Source organism: Sciurus carolinensis, chromosome 4 (assembly GCF_902686445.1).
Source record: "Sciurus carolinensis chromosome 4, mSciCar1.2, whole genome shotgun sequence".
NCBI lineage: Eukaryota > Metazoa > Chordata > Mammalia > Rodentia > Sciuridae > Sciurus > Sciurus carolinensis.
Window position 1 is genome coordinate 167376763 of NC_062216.1, and position 16530 is coordinate 167393292.

General features: G+C 49.3%; 2 protein-coding genes across 2 annotated transcripts in view; one reads left to right on the forward strand and one right to left on the reverse strand.

The window, feature by feature from the left end:
• Window positions 1-12512, forward strand: Kdelr3 (KDEL endoplasmic reticulum protein retention receptor 3). The gene is given in 7 exon segments (XM_047547946.1): window positions 1-344; window positions 4165-4263; window positions 7006-7166; window positions 7989-8144; window positions 8146-8196; window positions 8198-8243; window positions 9134-12512. Coding segments are annotated over 7 exon segments (645 nt in total). The 5' UTR covers window positions 1-253; the 3' UTR covers window positions 9175-12512.
• Window positions 10027-16530, reverse strand: part of Ddx17 (DEAD-box helicase 17) — an 18996-nt gene continuing 12492 nt past the window's right edge. The window contains 6 exon segments of the mRNA XM_047547945.1: window positions 10027-12613; window positions 12616-12715; window positions 12717-13021; window positions 13024-13077; window positions 13650-13772; window positions 13775-13891. Coding sequence (XP_047403901.1) covers window positions 12573-12613; window positions 12616-12715; window positions 12717-13021; window positions 13024-13077; window positions 13650-13772; window positions 13775-13891 — 740 coding nt within the window. The 3' untranslated portion in view covers window positions 10027-12572.

The following is a 16530-nucleotide window of genomic DNA, read 5'->3' on the forward strand; positions in this document are numbered from 1 at the left end:
AGGCGGGACCTCCCGGCGGCGCCGCTTCCTGGCTCCCACCTCGCGCGGCGGCCGGCCTGGCCACGTCACCGACGGGCCAAGGGTGCGTGGCGGAGGCGCGCGGCGGGTCGGGCGCGCGCGGAGCTGGGAAGGAGGCGCGGGCAGGGGCCTGGGGCACCGTGAGGCCGGGCCCGGGGACGTGGCAGCCGCCCCGCGCGCCAGAAAGTTTCCTGGAAGTTTGCTGGGTGCGGGCGCAGCGCCGGCGGGCTGCACCATGAACGTCTTCCGAATCCTCGGCGACTTGAGCCACCTCCTGGCCATGATCTTGCTCCTGGGGAAGATCTGGAGGTCCAAGTGCTGCACCGGTGAGGGGCGCCCGGGCGCGAAGGGGACCCTCGCTGGCCGGCCCTGCCGCAGGGCGGAGTGCTCCACAGAGGTTGCTCTGGGCGGGGACTTTGGCACGGGGGTCCTTGAAACAAAAAGAGCTCAGCTTGCCCAGTCCCCCCAAAAAAACTAAGTCTGGACAGTACCTAAGAGGGAAGAGCCTGGAGACTGGGGGTGGAGGGCGGGCTTGTGCCCCCTTAGGCACCCCCACCCAGACTGCCCCTAATTGGCATTGTTGGAGAGGAGGGGGAGGAGGAGGAGGTGACACCTCTCCCTCCTAGCAGTCACCCCCATTGTTCCCTCCACCCTCACAGGGGAAGAGAGGGGGCACACTCAGGAAGTGGTCCCCAATCTCAGGGTCTTCTCTTCCTGCGCTGGTCACTCTCCCCTCCCAGCCCCCTCCAGGCAGAGTCCTCTGCCTCGCCCTGCCTTGGGTGATCCTGTGGCTGTGATGTGGCAGGAGGGGCACCAGCCTGGCCAAGTAGACAGGGAACCGCCCCTGAGCAAAGGGTCAGGGAGGGGTGGAGGGGTCACCTGTTGGCCCAGCATTCTGGCTCTCCTGCAGAGGACTGGAAGTTTCCAGGCTGGACTGGTGGTCCCCAAACAGGCCCAGTGCCATCAGAGGCCACTCAAGCCTCCTGCAGCCATCTTTGTCCCTGGAGCCCAGGAGGCGCTGCCTGTACTTGGCAATGGGGTGAGGGGACACAGGGGTGAGCTGGGGAGGCAGCTCCATGCTGGCCCTGGAGGATGGGTAGGGCACCAGCCCAGGAAGTGATGAGGGCACCTGGTGGCACACAAACACATGGAGGTCACAGAGTGCAAGGGTCCAGCAGGACATGAGTTGGGGTGTGGGGGTCCAGACGAGAGGCCTTTTCTGTCAGGCCAAGGAGTTCTACTGGGTTTGGGAGCAGGGGAAGAGGCTCAGGGGGTCCTGACAAGTGTCTCCGGAATCCAGGGGCGAGCAGGGCAGAGGCCGCCACCTGGGGAAGGGGTAGCTGTGAGGGTTGCTTCGGGCAGTGGCTGTGGTCTGGAGAGAGCTGCTCACAGCCTTTAGGCCCTGGGTCAGGGTCGTGGGCAGGGATGCTGAGGAGGTGATGGGGAGAAGCAGGCCCCAGGGACGGGAGGACAGGCCTGGACCTGTCCCTGTGCTTCATGTGGCCTGGGAGGGTGCTGTGGCCCGCCCCACCCTGGGCACCTGGCACGAGCCCTCCTCAGTGCCTGTCTGGGGTGCTGGACTTCTTGGGTTTAGGGTGGGAAACCCTCAACAAAGGACAGTCAAGGGACTGAGTCAACGACACCAGTTCTCAGGGGCCATAAATGCTGTGGGAAAAGGAAAAGGACAGTTTGGTGGCTGGGGTGGGCCCATGTGGCAGAGACAGGTCAGAGGTGACCGTCGGACCTGGGGAACAGGCCTTGATGTGGCTCCTGCTGGCTCAGCCCAAGGTTGGAGATGTGGGCTTCGTTTTCACTTCACCACCTACTCTGGTGGACCCTGGGCCTCTGGGAAGGAGGCTGCTCCTGGACAGAGGGTCCCACGTGCGCCCCACCTGGATTGGCCAGGTTCCGACTTGTGTCCTTCCCTGTCCTGGTCTCCATGGGCGGCCAGCTTTGGAAATCATTTATTGTTTTCAAAAGTGTGAAAAACACAGCACTCAAGTCACCGGGCTCCTGGAGAGCTGGGACTTGTGAGCAGAGCGCGGAGCCAGGGAGGAGAGGGGAGCTGGGGAAGGCATGGCAGGGGAGTGGCCAAGGGCCCCCGGGCTGCCTCCCTGCCTGGCCTAAGTGAGCCACAGGGCCTCTGGCAAGGTCTCCGCGCAAGGGCTCAGCGAGGTGACCTTACGTCCGGCACAGCCCAGGGCCAGCCCTGCCTGTCAGTCTCCACCACCATCCTGCGGCTCCTCTGCCCACAGCCAGCCCCTCTGCCGTTTTTACCCCCAAGTGCTGGAGTGCCAGGCTCCCAGGAGGACACCAGCTGGACCATTTCTCCCTCATATCAGCCCTGCCACGCTGGTGTGAGGCCCAGCACCCCACAGAATGTGAGAGGGGTGTTCCTCCTTGGTCATTAAAAGTGTCTCCCCCACCTGAAAATGTCCAGCACCAGAGGGGCAGTTAGCTAAGGCACGGTCTGGGACCAGAGGTAGCTAATGTGGCTGCTTAAGGCCACATTCCCCAGATATTCTGTTCCATTCAGAATCAAATCTAGCCATGGTGGAGGGAGGGAGAGAGGGGGAGACCAGGGGAGGGAACACCCAGGACCTCATGAGCCAGGATAAGGCTTTGGGACTTTATTTTAAGAGTGTTTCAAAGCCACTTAAGAGCTTTAAGCAGAATTTTATTTTTAAAATAGCTCTTGGGATGCTGGGTGGAGAATGGAATTGGGGTGCAATCGAGGATTTGGGGAGACCAGTCTGGGAGCCACTAGGGGACGGTGGCTGGGACATCTGAGTGGCATTGGAGTGGAGCTAAGAATATGAGGGATTCGTTGGTCCTGATTGCTGGATGTGAGGGACGGCGGGGAGGGAGGCTTGAGGTAGCCCTGCTTTCTGGCAGGAGGGATGGGCTGCCATTTATGAAGAAGGGGAGAAGGAGGGCTGGGAGGAGATGGGTGTGGGCCGGGCAGCGGGCGTTCGGGAGGCTCAGGACACAGTAGGCAGACAATGTACGGGAGCCGGGGGTCCCTGGCATGTGTGGTGATGGCTCTTGAAATGGCGGAGGGCATCGGGCGGGGAGGAGGCAGCCTGAGGCTGAGGGGGGAGGCAGGTGCAGCCAGAGAGGGTGAGAAGCAAGCAGCCTGGAGCCAGGACAGTGAGGTTCAGGACAGATGAACGGAGGGTGTGAGGACAGCAGGCTTCTGCACGCAGAGTAGGTGTGCGAGTGGAGGTGACAAGGCCGCGGCTTCCCTGGTGAGGGCCTCACTGGGAGAGAAAGGTAAGACCTGACCAGGGACCCGCCTCATGACGTGTCAGCAGTGGCCAGAGGAGTCCAGGGAGGAGACGGACTCCTGGGCCGGGTCCCTGAGCTGTGGGAAGACTGGGGACATGGGAGCAGGGCTGGAGTTGGAACCGTGCAAGCCCAGATGCATCTTCACCTGGACAGTGTGGCCACCGGCACGATATTCACGTTCGCACGTGCGTGTGTGCGAGCGGCACGTGGTCGTGCGCCCACACAGTGATCCTCAAGGACACACCCTGAGGTCCATCTCTTTGCATCTTTCTATGCTGTCGGATCTGCTGGGGACGAAACCCAGGGCCTCACGCATGCTAGGCGAGTGCTTTACCACTGAGCCACAACCCACCCCTGATTTTTGTTTTATAAAGAGTAAAAATAGGCATAACTTTTATAACTAGGAAAAGGGCTTTTTTAATCTTTGCATTTTGGAAAATGAAATTGGCTGCTCCCTGGCCCGCGCCTTCCTCCCGCCTGCTCCAGTCTCCCTGGTGAATCAGCATCTTATAGTCAGTAAGCCGTCGCCCCCCCAGGACTGAGCTCTGGTGGAGGAGCAGAGAGAAACCTCACCACCCCCGCCCAACCCGACTCACACCACCGGACACCTCCCCAGAGCAAGCACCGAGGCCCGGCACGCAGGGGGACTGGGAACTCTGTTGGTGTCTTTATCTGGAGATGGAGACAGATTGCAGCTTAATGAGAGGAACAGGGACTCCCGTAAGCTAGTGGGCTGGGCTGAGTGGAGAGGACCAGGGCAGGGGCTGCCCGAGGTAGGCAGGGACACCCCAGGCTCTGCGCTCTGTGTGTGGGTGGCGTGGGAGTCTGTTCTCACCGTCTCCTGTCCCCTCTCGTCAGGCATCTCTGGAAAGAGCCAGATCCTTTTTGCTCTCGTCTTCACCACCAGGTACCTGGACCTCTTCACCAACTTCATCTCCATCTACAACACCGTCATGAGGTGAGGGGTGGGAGCGACCGGGTGGTGGCACTCACCTGAGTGCAGAATGAGGGTAATACTTGGACTTCGCTGAGAGGGTTTGGTTGTGGAAGTTAGGCAGGGTGATAAAAGTAAGTAGGAGACGCTGCCACACGTCCAACGTGTGATGAAGATCATCCATCATGCGGATGGTTAAACACCAAGCAAACCCATCCGACAGGGCACACTGAGCTTTCGGAGGACTCTTCTGTTCACGCCGAACACTCATCCTCTGCTGGGCGAGACTCCTGTTCAGGGAGCCGATGTTTTGCAGGGGAGACCTCACAAACAAGGAACCCCTGATCAGGGACAGGGCTATGCAAATAATTAGTCTTATCTTAATGGATGCTTCCTTCAATTAAGAAAAGGTTTTAAAAACAGGGTTAGCTGATGGAGGAAGCTAGGGAGCTAGCCTGGGGAGTGTGGTCAGGAAAGGCCTCTCTCAAGTACAGATCTGAATGACAATGAACCAGCCCTGTGACAATCAGAGGAGAAAACATTCTGGCTGGTGCAAAGATGTCCGAGACAGGAGCAGGCTCCATGCCTGCAGAGGAAGACAGGCTGGTGTGGCAGAGCGCAGTGGGCGAGGGTTCGCCCAGGATGGTGGGATGCGTGCAGGGAGCTGGGTGTGGGAGTGCAGGGCGACAGTGTGGACTTAATGTCCTGGCAGACCCGTGACTCTGAAGTGTGACCCTGTTTTCAGAAGAAATTGGGCATCTCTCAGTTCTAACCCAATACCCCAGGCCCTGGGCCACAGGTGGTTCCCTTAAGTCGGGGAGGCGGTCCTGGCTCGTTAAGGCAGCATATGTAGTGGAGGGAGCGCGGCCAGTCAGCGATGTGGGCTGAGACTGCTGGGGTGCTGGTGACAGACTTCAGAGTGATCTTAACAAGGTAAGGCTTATTTTTTCATTCTCATAACAGGAACTCTGGAGGCAGGCAATCCAGGGCTGGGATGGCAGCCCCGCTATGCCCCAGGCTCCTTTTAACTTTCTGCTCCGTCGTTTTTTTGTGTGGCCGGGGCTCACAGGTGTGTAACCTGTGCGGTGGTTCAGCGGGCCTATGCTTGGTTTAATGCTCTGCTGTTACCACCTTGAAATTCTGTTTTTAAAATAAGAGGCTCTGCATTTTAGTTTGACAATAGGTCTGGCAAATTATGTAGCTGGTCCTGAAGGATACCTAGTTTGGGACTGAGGCTGCCAAGTCACAGAATGCATGCTAGTTCCTACCTTCAGATCATCTTCTGGGCGGGAAGGAGATGGAAGCGGGAAATAGAATAAGAGTGCCTGCCAGCTGGGTAAGAGCTTTCCCCAAACTCCACCCAGTGGCTGCTGGCAGTGTCCTTATTTGTAAAGGTGGCCAGGAAGTGTAGTTTTTGGTTGGGTGCATTATCTGATAGACGTCCTAAGGGGGAGGGTTCCCTACCTAGGTTGCTGGGCTGTTTTGAAAATTACGTGAGATTATATACAGAACCTAGAAGGTATTTAACCCAAGGGATGGTTGCTAGACTTGACAGAATGGAGGACATTGCTCCCTGTGGGGAACTGGACACATTCACTGTGAACCTGAGTCTGTGGTCTTGAAATCATCTAAGTAAATTCACCTGAGGATCAAATGCCACTTGCCCAGTACATTTCTCAGCTCAAGGGTCTGCTGCCAGCATTCTTGGCAGAGGCTTCAGACCCAGCCCTTAGCATGGCTGGGTGAGACCTAGGAATCTCAAATGGGCCCGCCCCACGCCTGAGAGAAGGGACCATGGCTTCATCCACTCATTCCAGCATTGGTGTGTGCCAGGCCTTGAATTAGGAGCTGGACATTTAGAGGGACCCTGCCCTCAGGGAACCCTCTTGTGTGGGGGGTGGACTTGGACCCAGACATTTACAGAACACAGGAGCCCAGGCTGCAGGGGACATTTCCAGGTGGAACAGTAGTGACAGCATGTGTCCTTCATTCCAGTGAGGAGGAAATTACTTCACCTGAGTCCTGAAGGACAAGTAGAGCTTCTCTAGGCCATTGTGGTCTCATGCCAGCAGCATCTGCCATCACCTGGAAACTTAGAAATGCAAATAAATTCTCAGGCCCGCCCAGACCTAAGAAGCAAAGGAAGAATTCTGGGGGCTGAGGCAGGGTAATTTAAAATATTTAAAAATTTTTATTTTTGCAATATGGGATTGAACCACATCCTCAGCCCTTTTTAAATTTTGCCAAGGCTGGCCTTGAACTTGAGTGGCTGGGATTGCAGGTGTGCACCCATCTGTGTAATTCTGATGCACGCCTAAGTGTGATCTGGCCGAGGAGGTTAGAGGACGTATCTAGATGAAGTTGTTACCTGCCAGAAGCCAGCGAGGGTGATTAGACAGCTTTTCTGAAGGAACAATGGCTAAGTGAGTCAAGGGCGATCAGTCTGTGGAAGAATGCTCACAAGCCACTGGTGCAGATCCAGGAAGCTGGAGGTTTGTTTACAGGAGCCCTGGGATGCCACTGCCTCATCCCCTGAGAAACACTGATCCTATTTTTTTTGCCCAGTGTTCTGCAGGTGGAGGGGACAACCAGGGCACCTTCAACTCTAGCTGGACTGTTCAGTCCCGGTTAGAAACATGGAGTTACTTTACACAAAGGCCATTCATTTCAGATTCCAAGAGAAGTTTCACCTGCTGGTGAGATGGCAGGCTCCGAGCCTGGGCTGGGAAATGACTTCATAGGCTCTCATGGCTCTCTCCCTTTTCAGGTGGTTTTCCTCCTCTGTGCGTATGTCACCGTGTACATGATCTATGGGAAATTTCGGAAAACATTTGACATTGAGAATGACACATTCCGCCTGGAGTTTCTTCTGGTTCCAGTCATCGGCCTTTCCTTCCTGGAGAACTACAGCTTCACACCACTGGAGGTGAGGGAGAACACCGAGCCCTCACCCCAAAGTGGATGCGCCCCTAGCACCTGTACCCCTGGCCCATGGTGGCATCTGGACTTGCCTTCTGTGACCATGCTTATGGAATGTTCAGTTCCAAATTTGGAAGAAAATGGCAACAAGCTAGTCACAGTACTCCGCAGGGAAATAGGCACACCTGTAGCAGTCAGGATGCTCATAAACCAAGCACGCACTGTTCCACTTCTGATTGTTGAGACCTTATGTCCCACGTAGGATTAGCAGACACCTAGACCACGAACAGGCCAAAGTGCCTGGACTTATAGCCACAGATCTGTGGGCAACAAGAGTCTGGAGATCTTGATATTTATGGACTATTTTGAGAAACTGTGGCTTCAATTATGAAGAATTTAACTGTGCAACCTTTAAAAACTATGTTCCATAGAAATGCTCATGCTGTTTTAAGCATTATATATTAGACTCTTAATGTTAAATAATTGTATTCACATAGAAAAAGGTAAAGTGACAAAATACTGCATTTGGGATGTAGCTCAGTGGTAAAGGGCTTGCCTGTCATGTGCAAAGTCCTGGGTTCCATCCCCTGTACCAAAAATAGGAAAAAATCCAAAACTCATTTTTGCAGTGCTGTGGATGGAACCCAGTGTATTAGGCAAGGGCTCTACCTCTGAGCCAGAGAACCTCTTTAGTTCTTTATCGAGGTGAATTTTAAAATGATTTTGCTGAACCGTAATTCTCTCCAGTAAACATGTATTTACATCACTCAGAGCTGCAGGCCCCTCCTGGCCTTCTCAGTCCCCTGTGTGCTTTGTCTCTGTGGCTCAGATCCTCTGGACCTTCTCCATCTACCTGGAATCGGTGGCCATCCTGCCCCAGCTCTTCATGATCAGCAAGACTGGGGAGGCGGAGACCATTACCACTCACTACTTGTTCTTCTTGGGGCTGTACCGGGCCCTCTACCTGGCCAACTGGATCAGGCGGGTACCAGACTGAGAACTTCTATGACCAGATCGCGGTGGTGTCAGGAGTGGTGGCAAACCATCTTCTACTGTGACTTCTTCTACCTGTACGTTACCAAAGGTAGGTGCTGGGAGGACAGCACATCCAGCAGGCTCTGTTACTCGTTCACCACATAATACCTGAGGGAACAGGTGAGAGCCAGGGCTTTGCTCTGCAGTGCTGTTTATCAGGGAAGACAAGGATTTTCAGTATGCAACAGCATGAGGGGAAAAAAAAAAAAAAAGGACCAAGAGGAAATTATTTGTACCCTGCAAACTGTGCCTGGGCAAGAGAGCTGACATTTGACTTAGTTGAGAAAACACAGGCAAGATATTCCAGAGCATTAGCCAGCTTTGTGCAACGCTAAATACACAGGTTAAATTAGTAGGGTCAAATTCACAAAACTGGAGATGTCAGGTCACTGGGCTTGCCAATGTAAGGGGTCTGCACTAATCAAGGGCAGTGATTGGAAGTCATTTAAAAAACCAATCCTCTAGCTTCTATGTCGACCAAAAGAAGTCAGAGCTGGGTGCAGTGGCACACCTGTGATCCCAGTGGCTCGGGAGGCTGAGGGCAGGAGGATCACAAGTTCAAACCAGCCTCAGGAAAAGCAAGGCACTAAGCAACTCAGTGAGACCCTGTCTCTAAATAAAATACAAAGTAGGGCTGGAGATGTGGCTCAGTGGTTAAGTGACCACCCCCTCCAGTAATCAATCCCTGGTAACATCCTGGTCGTAGCCCCCAACCCATAAGAAGCCAAAGTAGGGAAGACTAGCTAGTGAGCTGTTACATTATTCAGGTTAAGAGGTAGACTAGAGCAATTGAAGCCCAGTGTTAAGTTTACAACCTAAGGTGAAGTCTTCCCCCTTTGGCCTTAACATCTCAAGGACCTGGAGCTGGATGTGGAGACAGGATCATGCAGTTCTTTGATCTATACGATACTCTATAACTTCACTTCCATTTTCTTCCAGTACTTAAAGGAAAGAAGTTAAGTCTTCCAATGCCAATTTGAGGGCCTTCAAAGATGACCTACACCTTAATAAGGACATGGAACAAGCCATTTTGATTAATTCTCCTTGGTGACTTACCCATGACTGGGGACCAAATATTAAAATTAAAGCCAGAAAAATGCCTACTATGGATTTCAGCAAAGCACTGCTCATTCTATCTAGACCTTGTCAGCAGGATCTTCCAATACCCGTGGCACAGGTAACAAGCAGCTGGGGCCATGTGCACAAGTACAAGGCTTCTGGGTACCTGGAAAGAGAAACCTCAAGGAGCCTGATCCACAGATGGATCGAATTAATATTAGCACAACTCAAGCTGGGAAAGGTCAATGTGGAGCAATGCCCACGGGAGAATGCCCCACCTGGACAGCTATATTGGGGGCATGTTCCCATAGACTTCACTTTAAGAGACCAAACTGGTAAGGGTAAAATCATAGCCAGTCAGCAAGAGCTAACTGTTACTTCACTTTAACACTGCCTTCAAGCCATAAGCAACCAAATTCATCAGCTCTGGCAAGGGTAAATAGTTCTGTGTCCCCTCCTCACCTGGTTGAAGTCTTATTCAAAGGTCACAGGAGCCCTTCACTCCTTAATCCTAACTACTGCTTGGGTGGGGCACCATCAGCAAGATCACCATTTTCCTGATGAGCTAGATGCCCAAGCACTTACCCTGGGTCTTGTTTTGTGACTCAAATTCTTTAAGACTAATCAACCCCACCTTCCTTTCAGTTTAGATGCTAAGGTGATTAGCCACCCCACACACCCAACTTTTGTCTAGAAGCAAAAGCTAAGAGAACTGCATTGAGTTACTCAGAGAAATTTTAAGGAATAAAAAGCCCACACCTTATTGTCAACAGTTTTTATTTATTTATACCTACAAAAGAAAACAAGATGGTATCAAAAGGACAATTTACAAACTAATAGTAACATAGCTCTTAGCATCCTGTGCCTGAACATCACACATCTACAAATCTTTCAAGTCTTAATGCAACAGGAATGTGTTCAGAGACCAGCAAGGACATGTGTATAGAGAGCACTGATCCCAAGCAAAAGCCACCAACCTTTTAGATGAGAGAAGTCCGCACAATGACTTGTTAGGAGGAACTGGGGAGAAGCAGCCCGTGGTTTAATACTGAAACCCTTTCCCTAAATGAGTTTCAACCATGAATGCAGTAACCAGCATCAAGAGAGCATTTGTCAGAAATTCATCAGAGAGTTATACAGAAAAAAACTGCTAAACTTCAGCTGTGCTCAGGCCACAAGAGCTTGTGAAATTTGGAATTTGCTATTTTTTCATTTTAAGAAAAGGGAAAGCAAGCAATCGGACTACTGCTTGTATACACAGACCTTTCCCTGAAAACGGATGCTTTCAGGAGCTGCAATAGAGTAGGACGTCCCCTGTGGTGGAATCTCTTATGTTTAAAAACAACAACAACAACAACAACAACAAAAAAAAAAAAACCAGAATTTGGTTGTAGAAAGAAATGTCCACAACAGACTGATCAGTGCTTAGATACCTTCTCTTTGGGGAGGGATGGGGTGAGATGGCGGGAAGACACAACACTTTGGTTTAAAAGCACAGAACAGTTTTGCATATTTCTTCTGTGCCCACCATCCTCCTTGGCCTCTACTTTTTAAAGATGGGGGAACAAAAAGAGCAGTAAAGAAGGAAGTGGAAAATAAAAAGGATGCCAAAGTTTTTACATGCATACATTTCAGCTTATGCTGACAACCTACCTGGTATGTTGCACATTGAATCAATACTTTCAGAACCCCTCAGAAACCATCCCTTCTCTCTCCCTGAAGGATTTTAAAAGGAAAACAAAAACAAAAAACCTCAAGTATTTCAATTTTTAGATCTTACAAACCAGCAAGCACATTCAGGCCATAGCCTGAGAATAGGAAGGGAGCCTTCCTCCTGCACTGTGATACTGGTAACAGCATAAAAATGAACAGTTCCACCACAATAGGTATGGAAGGGGCTTCTGGGATGGCCTGCCTGCCTGCCTATGGTTCTGGTGAACACAAAAGAGTATTCTTTCCAGGTCCATTAGCTGTTGAAGTCTTAGTAAGATAGTATCACTATGAAGGGGACCCACCCACCTACCTTCACATAGAGGAAAAGTAAAAAGGACTTGGACTTAAGTCCTCCAGGACATTTCCTAAGCACTACCTACCTGTGAAAAGCTGAGTGCAAAGGGACGCTGAGGACAGCGTGTGCCTCCAGAAGTGTTAGAAGCGCTGCAGGACAGAGCGCGAGAGCTCAGGGGTGCCTAAGAGTGTCTGCTCAAGATAACTTGGCCAAAGGGGCAGAGTGAGCGGCAAAGAGCTGCTTTTACCCTAGTTCTACAAATACTGAGTTTAAAAGGAAAATCTGCCTCCATTTTGAATACAATGTTTATCATTAAAGGTGCCTTACACACTGCAGGTGAATGCAGAGGCTCAACTACTTAAAAAAGTAAATTTCCAGTGAGCACTGACATTCATTTGCTCACAGCAACAGTCTGGCTAGAAATTAATTTCATAGATGGTCCCTGCTTAAATGGGGAAGAAAACAGGCAGGTTTTCACCCCAATGCCAAGATGCTGCAGTTTAACCAATGCGATTAACGCTTGGGTTTTTAATTTAAAAGAATTAAACTGAGACTCAGCAATTCAATTCTAACCTGACATTAAACTCACCAGTTTTATCAGTAACTGGGGCGGGGGGGGGGAGGCAGACTTAAGGGAGAGAAAATCAATTAAAAATGTAACTGTCAAATGCACTCAAGCCATCAGCCAAAATGACAATGGCAAAGCACGATCTTAAAACCATCAGGCCCAAGGAACCCTGGAACCCTGATCCAACTTGAGAAATGCTTTAAAAAAAAAAAGAAAAAAAAAAAAATCGTCATGGAAAATGTGCAGGTTTATCCCTCTTGGTTTTCTAACCCAGTGATGAGAGCAATTCACAGCACAGATGCCATCTTCTTCTGCAGGACAATCCAGCCCTCCCCCCACCCTCCCCACAAACTCAGGACAACAAAAAAGGGTTCCCACAAAAGGGCCTCCTAATACCTTACTTTTTTCTTTTAAGATGAAAAATAGCTCAAATATCCTCAACATGCAAGAAGTTGGGGGAAGAAATTTTCCTCTTCTAGTCATTATATATATATTTTTACAAAATCAGTTATTACAGACTGGATTATATTTGGGGACAGGGGGCAGAAGAAACCTGGCAGTGAATTCTAACTAATCTGCATGAAAAGACAAATCACAATGGTTGGGAGGGAAAAAAAACCCCAATAATTAAAAAAAAAAAAAAAAAAAAAAAAAAAAAGGTAAAGAAAAAAGCAGGGGGAAAGTAAAGACAGTGTTCCTTTCTATGTAATGAAGTCTGCAGGAGTCACTACCACTGAGTGGTTTCATTTACGTGAAGGAGGAGGGGGCGGGGGCGGAGGGGGTACTGGTAGGCCGTCTGCCCCATGTAACCTATCATATTGGTGGCTCCTGGAGGCTGTGCAAACTGTTGTGACATCAGTGGCTGTGGCTGCTGCCCAGACCGGCCCTATCCCACTAAACTGCTGGCTAGAGCTCTGTGAACTTCTCCCAGTTGAGGTGGTGCTACTAGCACCATAAGTGCCAGCACCATACTCCTGGGCTGTATAGCCACTGGTGCCATAAGCAGCTGCCCCATAGGTGCCTTGACCATATGTGTATTGGCCTGCTTGTGCTCCAAAGGCGGAATTTGGACTTCCATAGCCACTGCCATTAGCATAACCGGCTCTATCGGTTTCACCACGATCCCGATAGCTTGCAGAGTCTCTCCGGCCACCATCTTTAACTCCTCGAAGCCTCCGGTCACACTCATCCGATACATCAGATTGGGATTGTTGGCTGAAGAAGTGGTCCGGTATCGAGAACGACCTCCTGATGGGAAGGATACAAAGTATTTTTTAATGCCATGCTTATGATCCAAACAAAAACCCAAATATAAAAATGAAGGGGTACAAAAGCATTCATCATGTTTCCTTCATCTTCAGTTAGGCCAACCTAAGTCAGCACTTAATGCAACTGCAGCTTAGGCTCTTTGAGGATAACCAAGAACCACAGTCTTAACACAACAAGCCTGCAGTTAGGAAGTCTAACTCCTAGTATATTCTGGAATGGCGGAGAGACAATAGTGCCTCAGTTTCCATTAAAATTACTGACTTCTCCATATAGAAAACTGAAAACCTAAGATGCTAAGCTTTTAAGGTATTAAAAAGTAACCAGTTTAGCTAAATGGTGAACATGAAACCATGTATTTCACAAAGATCAATTTTAGATGGCTACAGAAAAACTGTGCTGCAGTAGGACCATCATGACAAAATTCAGGAAAAACTACTGAGCACTTTCCTTTGTTATTAAGCAACATAAAGTTTTTACAGAATTAATAAACCAAGACATAATGAATATAACAAAGATACCTTGGCAGTACCTGGAAAAACTCCAGGACTTACCCTTACCCCCTCCTCCGCCGCCTCCTCTGTGGTCCACCAGCTGCATCAGTTTTGGATTGATGGCTTGATTAGCCTCTTCCAGCACTTTGATCAGCTCTCTGGCCTGCTTCAGGTTCCCTGGGTGAAGAAGGTATAGGCAGTACTCTTGTTGGTGCTACGGGCTGTTCGGCCAATACGATGCACATAATCCTCTGAGCTGTTTGGATAGTCATAGTTGATCACAAACTTGACATCTTCCACATCTTTCACGTCAATGGTGAGTCAGCGTGTAGGTTGATGTGGCAGGGAAAGAGAAGGTAAAGGACATGCCAAACAACAGGTGGGAAGCACGAATGCAGATGACAGCAAGAGGAGAGAAGATGAAGTTAGTAACCACTCTGAGCAGGAACAAAACAAGACTCATCCCAACAGAGTAAAAGAAGATTAGTGATTCTTGGGACATGGCATCTTTATTGGCTACTGAACTGTAAGCAAATCCCATCCATCCATCAAACTCCTGCCTCATCTGTGGTTGACCAACGTACTGACAGGAGCTGCACCAACATTGGTTCTAGACCAACGAGTTCCAGTGCCATCCTTCCCAGAACTGGACTGCAGAAAACAGGCGGTAACCACTGTTAAGTTACAGGGCCAAATCACTTCTACTCTGTTGGGGAGAAGCCTGGCAAAAATCTACCAACAACATAGCGAACTTACCTTTAAACCAGTCACAGAGCAAAATGAAAAAGGAGCTTCATGTATTTTATACTACATTTTCAAGGAGACTTAACATTTAGGTTAATTCTTTTTTGCTCTATATTAAAAAAAAAAAAAAACTGATCAGAGCCAAATGTACACACCTAATTTCTTTGCAAAAAAATACAGATTTATCCTTCCCCTTTGAATTACCACAAGCGCACATTACACTAAAATTTCACTATACTACCAAACCCAGCTTCTGTCAAATGAAGTTTTTTTTTTTGCCCAACTCAAGGTTATTTTCAGGCTTAGTACTTGTTCAACGATAAAAGATTATCTATGTGACCTGGGAAATTAAATAAATAGCCAAAGAATGTGGGAAAAAAATGAAACCTTGAGACACAAGTTTAATATTCTCTCTATGCTGGGAATTGGGCTAAATAATCTCCTAATGCTTACAGTATGTAAATGTTAGTGTAATGCCTTTCAGCTAAATGTATTTTTTACCTACTTTAAACAAACAAATTTAAGAATATAACAGAATCCTAATGTTTTGTGGAAAAAAATCTGCATTTTACAAAGAATATTCAGGAAATATCCTAGATAAAACACAGATTTTTGTGATATAAATAATGAAAAAACATTCTCTGTTTGTTACCAGACCGATGCACACTCCCTCCTCCTTTGGGAAACCGCTGCAGCCGATCCCGTCTCTTTGCCTTTTATTTTTGGCGGCCTCCTTTCGAAAACTCCGCCTTCTGACACGGGACCACTGGAGCGCGGGGAGCATGCATCAAGGGTCCGTGGCAGTGAGAAGTCCCCACACACGCTCGCTCTGTGAACTGGCTTAGATGCTTCTCTGTAGCCCCATTTGGTTGCCAAGCGCCGGAGAACCTGGGTTCGGGTAAAAATTTCAGGTCCTCCAACGCCTCCCCCAAGGTAATTGGGGTGATTGTAGAAAAAAATAATTAATAAAAAAAATGTAAGTTACATCCAAAGGGTCAGACTGCATCTATTGCCCAGACTGGATTAATTTCAGGGGGAAAGGGGAGATGATTAAAAAACAAAGAAAAAAAAAATCGGCTGTTGTTACAGGGCTTGTGAAGAAGGGGCATTATGTCTGTTTCTTATTACAATAAAGGCTCCTCGGTCTTTACTGACCCCTAAAGTCCTGAATCACACCAGAAAGACGAGAAGGCACTTATCACAGGGGGCAGCGTGAGTCTCAGGCTAGGGTCGTTGATGCCACAAAGAAAAAAATTTACAGGGCAAGGGTTGGGGAGGGGTGGAGGGATTATAATCCATGACCACATCTTCAGAGCTAGGACACTGCTCCTTAGTCACTCTCACTGGGCATGGCCCTGGGAAGCAGAACAAGCAGAATCACTGCCCAGACACACAGAAGTGTGCTCCCCTAGCAGAAAGCACTGGCACTGGGGGCTGCAGTCAACAGTTCAGATCTAGCACCTGGGAGTACTTCTGGAGGGGCTCAATAGGGGGCAGACATGGTGCAAGTTCTTCATACTACAAAGCTGTCCTGTGTGTGCACAGAGCTGGCCGAAGGCACATAGGAGCAAGCGCAGAATTTGTTTTTCTCCAGTCAGGCCTGCCCTGATGTTATTTGTGCACTGTCACAATATTATCTTGCTGCCTTTATAGAAGATGCTGTAGCAGGGTAAGAAATGGAAAAGTTAATGTTTTGGCCAGCTGCCTAAGAACCTTTAGTCTGGAAAGCCCTAGGACATGGCCTGAATCTCCAATCACTCATTAAGAGGGTCTAAGACTAGCCAACAGGCCCATCTAGAGCAGCTTCGGGCCAATGTAGATTTGCCTCGGCCATGTACTGAGGGATCTGCAGCTGATATCAAAGCTTCTGTTAAAAAACAAAACAAAATAAATTCAATACTTTTAGTTTAACAGTGTGTAGTTTAAACAAAAAGGAGAAATAAAAAATATCCCAGTGGAAAGGGGAATAGTGGTTGCCTTGAGGATGACTATTATAAAATTATGGGAATCAAAGAACTTACCTGAAGGGAACATTTAAGAGATCATCGCTCGACAGGAAGTGAAAAAAGGCCTGGTGACTCAGCTGAAAATCGCACCCCTGTCTATGAGGTAGAAGCCTTCACTTTCCAGGATCTTGTAGGACCTTGGTCAGAATTCTGCCATTTTGGTGGGTTTTCTCCCTCCTTTTGATTTTTAC